General features: G+C 54.6%; 1 protein-coding gene across 1 annotated transcript; it reads right to left on the reverse strand.

Moving 5' to 3' along the window:
• Positions 1-9,563: 9,563 nt before the first annotated feature.
• ACTB (actin beta) lies at positions 9,564-13,047 on the reverse strand. The gene is made up of 6 exons (XM_054496084.2): positions 12,911-13,047; positions 11,944-12,072; positions 11,575-11,814; positions 10,696-11,134; positions 10,419-10,600; positions 9,564-10,306 (listed from the first exon to the last, which is right to left on the reverse strand). Exons 2-6 carry the CDS (start codon positions 12,064-12,066, stop codon positions 10,163-10,165), a joined length of 1,128 nt encoding a protein of 375 aa, XP_054352059.1. The 5' UTR covers positions 12,067-12,072; positions 12,911-13,047; the 3' UTR covers positions 9,564-10,162.
• Between the last annotated feature and the right edge of the window lie 780 nt (positions 13,048-13,827).

A 13,827-nucleotide genomic window follows, 5' to 3' on the forward strand; every position in this document is an offset into this window, starting at 1 on the left:
AGGCTGACGCAGGAGAATGGCGTGAACCCAGGAGGTGGAGGTTGTGGTGAGCAGAGATCGCGCCACTGCACTCCAGCCTGGGCGACAAGCGAGACTCGGTCTGAAAAAATAAATAAATAAATAAGGCCATATTCTGAGGTTCCAGGTGGACATGAATATTTGGGGGACACTGTTTACCTTAGCACATCGAGTTTCATCTCATAATCCCCAGGCCTCCTGCCCCCCCCCAACTTCATAGGGTTGATCCACTTAGTATGAAGAGGTCTCTGGTGAGCTCCAATTGTGGATCACGGGGGTGGTTGGGGAACAGAGGGACAGTCCTTGCCCCCAAAGAGCTCATGGTTTCGTCCACAGTAAAGTACAACTTTAGGTATCACAAAAATGAGTGTTGGGGCGGGTGCAGTGGCTCACACCTGTAATCCCAGAACTTTGGGAGGCCCAGGAGGGCAGATCACCTGAAGTCAGGAGTTCAAGACCAGCCTGGCCAACATTCAAAACCTCGTCACTACTAAATATTCAAAAACTAGCCAGGCATGGTGGCGGGCACCTGTAATCCCAGCTGCTCGGGAGGCTGAGACAGGAGAATCTCTTGAACCTGGGAGGCAGAGGTTGCAGTGAGCCAAGATCACACCACTGCTCTCCAGCCTGGGCGATAAGAGCGAAACTCTACCTCAAAAAAAAAAAAAAAGAGTGTTAATGATAGTTCCTGTTGTTTGCTGTTGGGGCCTAATTCTGGCCCAGGCAAGCATCTGGGAGAGTTTCACAGAACCCTGAAGTTTCTCTCTTCCAGACCTCCTGCCACCAGCCTGTCCTCCTCCTTTCGCCTCTGCCCAGCCACTCTGGTCCATGATGTGTGAAACACTCAAGGTCTCATCTACACACTGCGAGGGTCCTTTCTCTGGGGAAAATACTTTCCTCCTGGTCTTGCTGGTTCTGGCCATAACTCAAATGTCACATCCTCCTAGCACGTCTTCCCTGGAATTCTCTTTCCCAGCCTCTCTGACCCATTCCTCCTTTTTCCCTATAATCTGTCACAAGATGCGCTTTTCTTTTTTTTTGTTTTGTCTTTTCTTTTTTGAGATGGAGTTTCGCTCTCATTGCCCAGGCTGGAGTGCAATGGCACGATCTTGGCTCACCACAACCTCTGCCTCCCAGGTTCAAGCAATTCTCCTGCCTCAGCCTCCCGAGTAGCTGGGATTACAGGCATGCAACACCACGCCTGGCTAATTTTGTATTTTTAGTAGAGACGGGGTTTCTCCGTGTTGAGGCTGGTCTCGAACTCCTGACCTCAGGTGATCCGCCCACCTCGGCCTCCCAAAGTGCTGGGATTACAGGCGTGAGCCACCACTCCTGGCCACAAGATTTGTTTTTCATTGCAGCAGTCCTTCCCTTCCCCTTCCCCTTCCCCTCCCCTCCCCTCCCTTTTTTTCCTTTCCTAGACAGGATCTTGCTCTGTTATCCAGGCTGGAGTGCAATGGCACAATCACGGCTCTCTGCAGCCTCAACTCCCAGACTCAAGCAGTCCTCCCATCTCAGCCTCCCAAGGGGGAGCTGGGACCACAGGCATGCACCACAATGTCCAGCTAATTTTGTTTATTTTTTGTACTGACAGGGTCTCACTGTGTTGCCCAGGCTGATCTCAAACTCCTGGGCTGAAGCGATCCTCCCACCTCCCAAAGTGCTGGGATTATAGGCATGAGCCACTCTGCCCAGTCTGACCTGTTTATTTTCTGTCCTCCACTAGAACAGTGCTTGGCAGTAGCAGGCCCTTGATTAATGTTTGCCAAATAAATGATGAATTGAATGAGATAATGCATCTAAGTGTCCAGTGCAGAGGAGTGATTCAATCAACAGAAACTATAACCACTAATACTATTATGAATTCTAGTAAGGAAGTACTCCCACATTGCATGGGTGTCCCCAAGTCTCAGGAATATTCAACATGAAAACCGATGGGGCCGGGTGCAGCGGCTCACACCTGTAATCTCAGCACTTCAGTCTCTACTAAAAAAACAAAAATTAGCTGGGTGTGATGGCGGGCACCTGTAATCCCAGCTACTTGGGAGGCTGAGGCATAAGAATCGCTTGAACCCAGGAGGCGGAGGTTGCAGTGAGCCAAGATTGCGCCACTGCACTCCAGCCTGGGTGACAGAGAGAGACTCCATCTTGAAAAAAAGGAAAGATGGAAACCAGTGAGTGTTGGGTGCAAAGACCCCAGGGGCAGAGTCGGTGCCAGCACCTGGCTGCTCTCGTTCTCACACAGGCCTTTCTGGGATTGGAGAGGCTGGATCTGGGTGACAGTTCCTCACAGTGTCCCCGCAGCTCATGGTGTGAGAGCCCCCTGGGGCGCCTGGCTGACTGTAGTGGGCAGTGGGACTCTGAGGCCAGGACAGAGCACTAGGCCCTGTGGGTTCACTGAGACCCTGGCACAGGACCTGGAAATGAGGCAGGCTTTGGTAATGGTCTGTGACCGTCCCACTCTCCACTCCTTTTCAATTCATCCACAGTGGGGTCTGAAGCCAGGCGCAGTGGCTATAATCCCAGCACTTTGGGAGGCAGAGGTGGGAAGATTCCTTGAGTCCAGGAGTTCGAGACCAGCCTGGGCCACGTGGCGAAACCCTATTACGACAAAAATTAGCCAGGATGGTTGCACATGCTAACATTTATCTTTCTTTTCTTTCTTTTTTTTTTGAGATGGAGTTTCATTCTTGTCTCCCAAGCTGGAGTGCAATGGCATGATCTTAGCTCACTGCAACCTTTGCCTCCTGGGTTCAAGTGATTCTCCTGCCTCAGCCTCCCATGTTGGCCAGGCTGGTCCCCAACTCCTGACCTCAGGTGATCCACCCGCCTCGGCCTCCCAAAGTGCTGGGATTACAGGTGCGAGCCACCGCACCTGGTCGCCATCATCTATGTTTCTTTCCTTTTCTTTCTTTTTCTTTCTCTCTTTCTTAAATAGAGAAAGAGTCCCGCTATGTTTCCCAGGCTAGTCTCTAAACTCAAGAATGAATTCTAGGCTGGGCGCTGTGGCTCACGCCTGTAATCCCAGCGCTCTGGGAGGCCGAGGCAGGTGGATCATGAGGTCAGGAGTTCGAGACCAGCCTGGTCAACATGGAGAAACCCTGTCTGTACTAAAAATACAAAAATTAGCCAGGTGTGGTGGCACACCCCTATAATCCCAGCTACTTGGCAAGCTGAGGCAGGAGAATTGCTTGAACCCAGGGGGCGGAGGTTGCAGTGAGCCGAGATGGTGACATTGTACTCCAGCCTGGGTGACAGGGCGAGACTCTGTCTCAAAAAAAAAAAAAAAAAAAAAAAAAGGAATGAATTCTAGTGTAAACTGTGGACTCTGGGTGATACTGTGTCAACCTAGTTTCATCAGCTGTAACATGTAGCCCTCGTGTGGGGACAGCCAGTACCTGGGAACTCTCTGCACTCACCATTCAGTTTTCTTGGGAAATTAAAACTGCTCTAAAAAATAAAGTCTATTAATTTTTTTGGAACTGCATTTTTTTTTTTTTTTTTGAGATGGAGTTTTGCTCATGTCGCCCAGGCTGGAGTGCAATGGTGTGATCTCAGTTCACTGCAACCTCTGCCTTCCAGGTTCAAGCAATTCTCCAGCCTTGCCTCCTGAGTAGCTGGGATTACAGGCATGTGCTACCACATCCAGCTAATTTTTTTTTTTTCCAAGACGGAGTCTAACTCTGTCACCCAGGCCGGAGTGCAATGGTGCGATTTTAGCTCACTGAAACCTTCACCTCCCGGGTTCAAGTGATTCTCCTGCCTCAGCCTCCCGACTAGCTGGGATTATAGGCACATGTCACCACGCCCAGCTAATTTTTGTATTTGTAGTAAGGACCGGGTTTCGCCATTTGGCCAAGCTGCTCTTGAACTCCTGACCTCAAGTGATCCATCCGTCTCAGCCTCCCAAAGTGCTGGGATTACAGGTGTGAGCCACCGGGCCAGGCTTGAACTGCATATCTGGCCTTCTCACTCCTAGGGATCCTCCCACTCATACCTAATAGCCCCAGGGCCGTTGCATGAGCTACTCGCCTTGGTGAGTGGCCCTCACCCCAACTACGGCTACTTTCTCTTCTTCTTCCTCACATCCCTTCTGCAGAAGCCCTACCCTTCCCTAGACCATGTACGATTCCGTCGCATCCTCTGCCATTGTCCCTCGGAATATTCCTAGATGGCATTTATCACTGTGGATAGTTATCACTACTCAGTGTTTTGGCTAAGATCAAGTGTACCATCATCGTGGGTAATTAAATATGCATTTTAATTAATTAAATATTTAAGTAATTAGTCATATTTGATTAATTAAATATTTGCATTTAATTACAGGTGGCTCATACCTGTAATCCCAGTACTTTGGAAGGTGGAGGCAAAAGGACTGCTTGAGGCCAGGAGTTTCAGATCAGCCCAGGCAATATAGCGAGACCTCCACCTCTACAAAAGATTTTTAAAAATTAGCCAGGTGAGGCCGGGCGCGGTGGCTCACGCCTGTAATCCCAGCACTTTGGGAGGCCGAGATGGGTGGATCACGAGGACAGGAGATCGAGACCATCCTGGCTAACACAGTGAAACCCCTTCTCTACTAAAAATACAAAAAATTAGCCGAGTGTGGTGGCAGGCGCCTGTAGTCACAGCTACTCGGGAGGCTGAGGCAGGAGAATGGCGTGAACCTGGGAGATGGAGGCTGCAGGGAGCCGAGATCGCCCCACTGCACTCCAGCCTGGGCGACAGAGCAAGACTCTGTCTCAAAAAAAAAAAAAAAAAAGGAAAGTCTTGGCCAGGCTCAGTAGCTCATGCTGGTAATCCCAGCCCTCTAGGAGACCAGCAGATAGAAGGATCGCTTGAGGCCAGGAGTTCGAGGCAGATAGAAGGATCGCTTGAGGCCAGGAGTTCGAGGCTGCAGTGAGCGATGATCACACCACTGCACTAAGCCTGGGCAACAGAATGAGATCACATCTCTAAAAATAAAAATAAAATAGCTGGGCGTAGTGGCTCACACCTGTAATCCCAGAACTTTGGGAGGCCGAGGCAGGTGGATCCCCTGGGGTTAGTAGTTCGAGACCAGCCTGGCCAACATGGTGAAACCCCATCTCTACTAAAAATACAAAAAAAATTAGCCTGGTGTGGTGGCGCGTGCCTGTAATCCCAGCTACTCAAGAGGCTGAGACAGCAGAATCGCTTCAACCCAAGAGGCAGAGGTTGCAGTGAGCTGAGAACATGCCATTGCACTCTAGCCTGGGTGATAAGAGTGAAACTCCATCTAAAAAAATAAATAAATAAAATAAAAGGGCCTCATGCCTGTAATCCCAGCACTTCGGGAGGCCAAGGCGGGCGGATCACCTGAAGTCAGGAGTTTGAGACCAGCCTGTACAATATAGCGAAACCCTGTGTCTACTAAAAACACAAAAATTAGCCGGGCATGGTGGCACGCGCCTGTAGTCCCAGCTACAAGGGAGGCTGAGACAGGAGAATTGCTTAAACCCGAGAGGCAGAGCTTGCAGTGAGCCGAGATCATACCACTGCACTCCAGCCTGGGTGACAGAGCGAGACTCTGTCTCAAAAAAATAACAAGAAGAATAAAATAAAATAAAAGTAGTGATGGAGTGCACCCACTACAGTCACCCCTCCAGTTGTTACTGATATGCCCACTTCTCAAATGGGGACATGGGCAGTGATGTGACTTCCCAAAGCCCCATAGACAACGTGTCTGACAATCAACCCATGCTCCATTCTGTCTTGGAGGTTGTGTCTCCTATTTGGGCCTCTGTCCCCAGTCAATCTATGCCTCTGAGACACACATGCCACACCGCCTCCCCAGGGGACTCCTCTGGCCTCCGGAGCCAGCTCAAGCATTCTTCCTCCAGGAAGCCCTCTGGGGAAGCCTAGTCAAGAGTGACAGCCCGATTAGCCAGGCATGGTGGTCCAAACCTGTAGTCCCAGCTACATGGGAGGTCGAGGCGAGAGGACTGTGTGAGTCCAGGAGTTGGAGGTTACGGTAAACTATGATCACAGTGCTGCACTCCAGCCTGGGTGACAGAGTGAGACTCTGATTGTAAAAAATGAAATAGGCTGGATGTGATGGCTCACGCCTGCAAACCCAGCACTTTGGGGAGCCAAGACGAGTGGATGTCTTGAGGCCAGGAGTTCAAGACCAGCCTGGGCAATATGGCAAGACCCCATCTCTACAAAAAATAAAACAACAACAGAAAAAGAGTGACAGCTCCTCTCTCCCTACCCACATGTCTGCCCATGTTCAAGGATCCTTTGCTTTTTTTTTTTTGAAATGGAGTCTCACTCTGTTGCCCAGGCTAGAGTGCAGTGGTGCGATCTCAGCTTACTGCAACCTCCACCTCCCAAGTTCAAGCGATTCTCCCGCCTCAGCCTCCTGAGTAGCTGGGATTACAGGTGCGCACTACCACGCCCGGATAATTTTTTGTATTTTCAGTAGAGATGGGGTTTCACCATGATAGCCAGGCTGGTCTCGAACTCCTGACCTCACGTGATCTGACTGCCTCAGTCTCCCAAAGTGCTAGGATGACAGGCGTGAGACACTGCACCTGGCTCCTTTGCTTTTTTGGGGGGGGGGGGACAGAGTCTCACTCTGTCTCCCAGGCTAGAGTGCAGTGGCACAATCTTGGCTCACTGCAACCTCTGCCTCCTAGATTCAAGTGATTCTTCTGCCTCAGTCTCCCGAGTAGCTAGGATTACAGGTGCACGCCACCCTGCCCGGCTAATTTTTGTGTTTTTAGTAGAGACGAGGTTTCACCATGTTGGTCAGGCTGGTCTCCCTTTGCGTTTTAAAATCTGTATTTCTGGCCCTCTTCCTCTTTCTCTTGGAGTAGGTGGCGGCAGCAGATGCTTGTGCAGCTATAAGCAAGATTAAGGCTGGGACTTCCTTGGCAAGAAGCAGGAGCTGCTGAAGTTGCTGGTCAACCTATGGGTGAAGCTGTCCCAACTGTGCATCACCAATGTCAGCAGTCCCGTCTTTTTGACACAAGGGACCAGTTTCGTGGAAGATAATTTTTCCATAAATGGGGGCAGGGGGATGGTTTTGGGATGATTCAAGCACATTATGCTTATTGAGTACACTATTTCTATTATTATCTTGTAATATATGATAAAATAATTCTACAACTCATCATGATATAGGATCAATGAGAGCCCTGAGCTTCTTTCCCTGCAACTAGATAGTCGCATCTGGGGGTGATGGGAGACAGTGACAGATCATCAGGCATTAGATGCTCATAAGGAGTGTACAACCGCCGGGCGTGGTGGCTCACGCCTGTAATCCCAGCATTTTGGGAGGCCAAGGTGGGTGGGTCACCTGAGGTCAGGAGTTTAAGACCAGCATGGCTAACATGGCAAAACCCTGTATCTGCAAAAAATACAAAAACTAACCAGGCATGGTGAGACACATGCCTGTAATCTCAGCTACTCAGGAGACTGAGGCAGGAGAATCGCTTGAACCCAGGAGGCAAAGGTTGCAATGAGCCAAGATCACGCCACTGCACTCCAGCCTGGGTGACAGAACGAGACTCCATCTCAAGAAAAAAAAAGAAAAAAATTGAGACAGGATCTCACTATGCTGCCTAGGCTGCATTTGGGCTCAAATGACCCACCTGCCTCAGCCTCCCAAAGTGCTGCGATTACAGGCGCAAGCCACCACACCTGCCTGGCCTATTTTAGTTTTTAGAGTCAGGGTCTTGTTCTGTCATCCAGGCTGGAGTGCTGTGGTGCAATCATAGCTCACTGCAGCCTTGAGCTCCTGGGCTCAAGTGATCCTCCCACCTCAGCTTCCCAAAGTGCTGGGATTAGAGGCATGCGTCACCACAGCAGGCCCAATTAGATAAGGTTTGAAGTATGTCTACACCCGCGAGACCACCACCACAATCCACATAATGAACATCACCTGATGCTCGTGTTCATCAGTCTCTGCTCTCTCTTCCCATGATCACAGCATGTCACTGTACACTCATTTGTTTGCCTTCGTGCCTGTGATGTCTTCCCTGTTAAACTGGGTGCCTGGTAAGGACAGGGAACACATCTGGTTGGTTATCCTCTATACCCGCGGTACCTGGCACAAATAGTGATTGGATGGATGGATGAATGAATGAATGAATGAATGAGCAAATGAATCAAGTCCTCATTTCCAAACTGACAGCTCCTCCAGGGCAGAGTCCTTGTCCAGGTCATCTCAGTAGCCTCCCCCACCATATAGTGGTCACTCAATGAATGGGTGTTGAATGATTAAGTGGCCCAAGGTGGCCCAGGGCTCACCACTGCAGAAGTCAGACCAAAAGAGCTAGAACCACCCCAGAGAGCCCTTCAGGGGACCTCCAAGATAACCCAGGAGGAAAGGTACCACCTTCCTCTCTGCCAGCAGCGACTGTGCACAGTTTAGAGAGTCCAGGCCTCCTGGGGGGACCGGATCATTTCCAGAGCAACTGCTATGCACCAGGTGGTGTTTTGGGTAAAAGGCATCCCTGCAAGGAATCCTCACCCCCTTTTCTTCCTTCATTCTCTGCTGGCGTCAATCACAGCTTCTAGCAGAGGGAAGGCAGGCCAGTCTTGGTTTCTTCTTGCAGGAGTATTTAACTCAGGGCCCTGCAGAAAAATGAGAATCTGACCTGCATCTAGCTGGGTGTGCTGGGGCATGCCTGTGTAGTTTTAGCTACTTGGGAGGCTGAGGCAGAATTGCTTGAGCCCAGAAAGTTGAGGCTGCAGTGAGCCATGGTTGTGCCATTGCACTCCAGCCTGGGCAACAAAAGACCCCGTCTCAAAAATAAAGAATCTGCCCTGCAGTGCCAGGCAGGCCCTGCGATCCAGGAGCCTGGGCATCTCCCTCTGCAGCACGGGTCACGAAGACACTGGGCCCTGAGAGGCCACGGGATGGCGCCCAGTCTCCAGTCACAAGGCAGAATCCAGACCTCAGCCCATAGCTAACCAGAGCTGTCTGCAGGCCAGATATGGCCCCATGGACCCCCGACCCCAACTTGAGTTTGATTCCAGGTCCCCCTCTGTCTGGGTGAACAGGCAGGAGTCGCGGCCTCTCCTAAGCCTATGGGAGCCTGGGCCAGGCTGACCCTTAAGGCTGACAGCCATGATCCCATAGGTGAAGGCAAAGGTGTGGCAGCTAGGAATACCCACTACACCCCCACTCAAGGAAACACCATGCCCAGAGTGACCCTGAGAGCCCCACTCCCAGGAAATGCAGGTGCCAACCAGCCCCAGTGAGGCATGGCACCTGAGCCACCAGACACCCCCAAATGGTCCCTTCCCACCTCAAGCATCTGCACTCTGGGTGAACCCAGAAAAACTGGGGTATGGGGGACAGAAGGGCCAGGCCAGGAACTCCCCAATAAGCAGGAAGAGACCTGACCTCTGAGCCTCCCCCACCCTCTAAGGCTACTCAATGTCAAGGCAGGAGGCATCTCGGCACACCTGCACTCTGGGTAAGGACAAGTTGGCCCCCACCGCCCCACCCTTCTGCAGGGTTCACCCTCTGCTGCCCACAACCCAGCCACACCACAAAGTCACGCTTGGCCTCATTTTTAAGGTGTGCATTTTTATTCAACTGGTCTCAAGTCAGTGTACAGGTAAGCCCTGGCTGCCTCCACCCACTCCCAGGGAGACCAAAAGCCTTCATACATCTTAAGTTGGGGGACAAAAAAGGGGGAAGGGGGGGCACGAAGGCTCATCATTCAAAATAAAACAAAATAAAAAAGTATTAAGGCGAAGATTAAAAAAATTTTGCATTACATAATTTACACGAAAGCAATGCTATCACCTCCCCTGTGTGGACTCGGGAGAGGACTGGGCCATTCTCCTTAGAGAGAAGTGGGGTGGCTTTTAGGATGGCAAGGGACTTCCTGTAACAATGCATCTCATATTTGGAATGACTATTAAAAAAAGAACAATGTGCAATCAAAGTCCTCGGCCACATTGTGAACTTTGGGGGATGCTCGCTCCAACCGACTGCTGTCACCTTCACCGTTCCAGTTTTTAAATCCTGAGTCAAGCCAAAAAAAAAAACCCAAAACAAAAAAAAAACAAAAAAAACAAATAAAGCCATGCCAATCTCATCTTGTTTTCTGCGCAAGTTAGGTTTTGTCAAGAAAGGGTGTAACGCAACTAAGTCACAGTCCACCTAGAAGCATTTGCGGTGGACGATGGAGGGGCCGGACTCGTCATACTCCTGCTTGCTGATCCACATCTGCTGGAAGGTGGACAGCGAGGCCAGGATGGAGCCGCCGATCCACACGGAGTACTTGCGCTCAGGAGGAGCAATGATCTGAGGAGGGAAGGGGACAGGCAGTGAGGACTCTGGCTGTGACAGCTCCCCACACACCACAGGGACCCACAGCCAACCTGCCCAGGTCAGCTCAGACTGGAGAGACACCCACCTTGATCTTCATGGTGCTGGGTGCCAGGGCGGTGATCTCCTTCTGCATCCTGTCGGCAATGCCAGGGTACATGGTGGTGCCGCCAGACAGCACTGTGTTGGCGTACAGGTCTTTGCGGATGTCCACGTCACACTTCATGATGGAGTTGAAGGTAGTTTCGTGAATGCCACAGGACTCCATGCCTGAGGGAGAAATGAGGGCCGGACTTAGCTTCCACAGCACAGCCGCGAGGGGTGACCCTCATGTCAGGCAGGGCCGGGAGGCGGTCTCCACTCACCAAGGAAGGAAGGCTGGAAGAGCGCCTCGGGGCAGCGGAACCGCTCGTTGCCAATGGTGATGACCTGGCCATCGGGCAGCTCGTAGCTCTTCTCCAGGGAGGAGCTGGAAGCAGCCGTGGCCATCTCCTGCTCGAAGTCCAGGGCGACGTAGCACAGCTTCTCCTTAATGTCACGCACGATTTCCCGCTCGGCCGTGGTGGTGAAGCTGTAGCCGCGCTCGGTGAGGATCTTCATGAGGTAGTCAGTCAGGTCCCGGCCAGCCAGGTCCAGACGCAGGATGGCATGGGGGAGGGCATACCCCTCGTAGATGGGCACAGTGTGGGTGACCCCGTCACCGGAGTCCATCACGATGCCAGTGGTACGGCCAGAGGCGTACAGGGACAGCACAGCCTGGATAGCCACGTACATGGCTGGGGTGTTGAAGGTTTCAAACATGATCTGTAAGGCAGAGATGCACCATGTCACACTCGAGAAGCCACTGGGGATAGCCAGGCCAGACAGGGGACATGCAGAAAGTGCAAAGAACACGGCTAAGTGTGCTGGGGTCTTGGGATGGGGAGTCTGTTCAGACCTACTGTGCGCCTACTGAATACACACTCCAAGGCCGCTTTACACCAGCCTCATGGGCTTGTCACACGAGCCAGTGTTAGTACCTACACCCACAGCACTGTCTGTTTTAGACACCTAGTCAGAGAGGCAAACACCAGAAAAAGAGCTCATCTGGGAAAAAGCAAATAGAACCTGCAGAGTTCCAAAGGAGACTCAGGTCAGAGAAGAGAGTCCTACGGAGAACGGCAGAAGAGAGAACCAGTGAGAAAGGGCGCAGCTCCGGAGGACAGGAAGGAGGCGGCCACCAGAAGAGGTAGCGGGCCACTCACCTGGGTCATCTTCTCGCGGTTGGCCTTGGGGTTCAGGGGGGCCTCGGTCAGCAGCACGGGGTGCTCCTCGGGAGCCACACGCAGCTCATTGTAGAAGGTGTGGTGCCAGATCTTCTCCATGTCATCCCAGTTGGTGACGATGCCGTGCTCGATGGGGTACTTCAGGGTGAGGATGCCTCTCTTGCTCTGGGCTTCGTCGCCCACATAGGAATCCTTCTGACCCATGCCCACCATCACGCCCTGGGAAGGAAAGGACAAGGCGCCCTGAGCACGGGCGCGGCCCCCACCCCGGAAACCGGGAGGCTCCTGTGCGAGAAAGCGCCCTTGCCTCCCGCTCCCGGGGCCGCCCCACCCAGCCAACTCCCCTACCTGGTGCCTGGGGCGCCCCACGATGGAGGGGAAGACGGCCCGGGGGGCATCGTCGCCCGCGAAGCCGGCCTTGCACATGCCGGAGCCGTTGTCGACGACGAGCGCGGCGATATCATCATCCATGGTGAGCTGCGAAAAAAGCCGGGCGCGCTGTGAGCCGAGGTCGCCCCCGCCCTACCCACTTCCGGCGCGCCGAGGCCTTAGGCCGCCAGGGGGCGCCGGCGCACGCCCAGATTGGGGACAAAGGAAGCCGGGCCGGCCGCGTTATTACCATAAAAGGCAAACACTGGTCGGAGGCGTCCCCGCGGCGCGCGGCAGGAAGCCAGGCCCCCACCCCCTCCCAACCGGGCGCCAGCCCCGCCTCCGCCCGGTTCAAACAGCGCCGGGCCGGCGCGCGCGCACGCGGCGGCCACACCCTCAGGCGGCCGGCGGCTCGGGCAGGAAGTGCGCGCAAGCGCCCGGGAGCCGCGGCGACCCCACCCCTTCCGGCCAAGCCCGCCTTCGCCCCAGCCCAGGCCGCGGCAACCCGGGCTGCAGAACGCACGCGCAGTTAGCGCCTTAAGTCCCAACGCGCACGCGCAGTTAGCGCCAATTCCCGGCGCGCACGCACAGTTAGCGCCCCAAGCACCAGCGCGCACGCGCAATGGCGCCCCAGCCCCCACCAGGCCTGGCGGGGGCTCCACCGCGCCCACCCTGCGATCCCCACTGGCAAGAGCCCGGCTCAGACAAAGACCCCGCCGGCTGCCCCCGTCCCGAGAGCGGCATCCCCAGAGCGCGCCTCCCGAGCGCGGCCCCGCGCCTCCGAACTGGCGCGGGGTGTCCCCCATCTCCGGGGGCCCAGGGGCTTCTCCCGCGCCCCCCACGGCGGTCCGGTTCCCCCCCCCATGCGTCCCCCGCTGCGGCCCAGGCGGCTCTGCACGGGCGAAGGGGCCGCGGCCGCCTGCCGGGGTCGGCTGGCCGGGCTTACCTGGCGGCGGGTGTGGACGGGCGGTGGAGCGGCAAAGGCGAGGGTCTGTGCTCGCGGGGCGGACGCGGTCTCGGCGGTGGTGGCGCGTCGCGCCGCCGGGTTTTATAGGACGCCGCCGCGGCCGCTCGAGCCATAAAAGGCAACTTTCGGAACGGCGCGCGCTGATTGGCCCCGCGCCGCTCACTCACCGGCCTCGCCGCACAGTGCAGCATTTTTTTACCCCCTCTCCCCTCCTTTTGCGAAAAAAAAAAAAGAGCGAGAGCGAGATTGAGGAAGAGGAGGAGGGAGAGTTTTGGCGTTGGCCGCCTTGGGGTGCTGGGCCCGGGGGCTGGGGGCGCGCGCCGTGGCCCCCGCGCCCCACGCTGGGCAGTGCCCGGTTCGGCCCCGCATGGCCAGGCCTGCCCCCGGCCTGCCCGTCTCTCGGGCCCCCCACCCACCGCGGGACATCCTAGGTGTGGACATCTCTTGGGCACTGAGCGCCCAGGTGGGGTGGGCCAGGGTCTGCACGGGTGCCAGGGCACTGGGTGCTGTACGCTCCTGCAGAAGGAGCCCTTGGAGGGCATGGAGTGGCCAGGCAGTCACTCCCCCTTGCCGACTTCAGAGCAGCTGCTCTGAAAGCAGGGTCTGAGGACCTCTGGCTGTGGGGCTCAGCTAGCTAAATGTGCTGGGTGGGTCACTAAGGAGAGACCTGGGCTTGAGAGGTAGAGTGTGGTGTTGGGGGAGTCGGGGCTTGCGGCCACTTAGAAGTCGCAGGACGACACTCCCCAGGACAGGGCAGGCGCCAGCGGTCCGGTGGCTGGAGGTGGCCTGTGATGAAGGCTGCAAACCTACCCAGCCGCAGCCCTGGGAAGGTGGGCTCTACAGGGCAGGGAAACTTCTCTCCTGGAGCTGCCTGCTTCTACGTTAACAGTCACGCC

The sequence above is a fragment of the Pongo pygmaeus genome, chromosome 6 (genome assembly GCF_028885625.2).
Source record: "Pongo pygmaeus isolate AG05252 chromosome 6, NHGRI_mPonPyg2-v2.0_pri, whole genome shotgun sequence".
In the NCBI taxonomy this organism is placed as follows: Eukaryota; Metazoa; Chordata; class Mammalia; order Primates; family Hominidae; genus Pongo; species Pongo pygmaeus.

Excerpts from the sequence above, each read along its gene's own strand:
- ACTB (XM_054496084.2), bottom strand. The coding sequence starts at position 12,066 with ATGGATGATGATATCGCCGCGCTCGTCGTCGACAACGGCTCCGGCATG. Across the intron at positions 10,601-10,695 it reads CTTCCAGCCTTCCTTCCTTG|GCATGGAGTCCTGTGGCATT; the intron begins GTGAGTGGAGAC and ends TTTCTCCCTCAG. Across the intron at positions 10,307-10,418 it reads CCAGCACCATGAAGATCAAG|ATCATTGCTCCTCCTGAGCG; the intron begins GTGGGTGTCTCT and ends TTCCCTCCTCAG.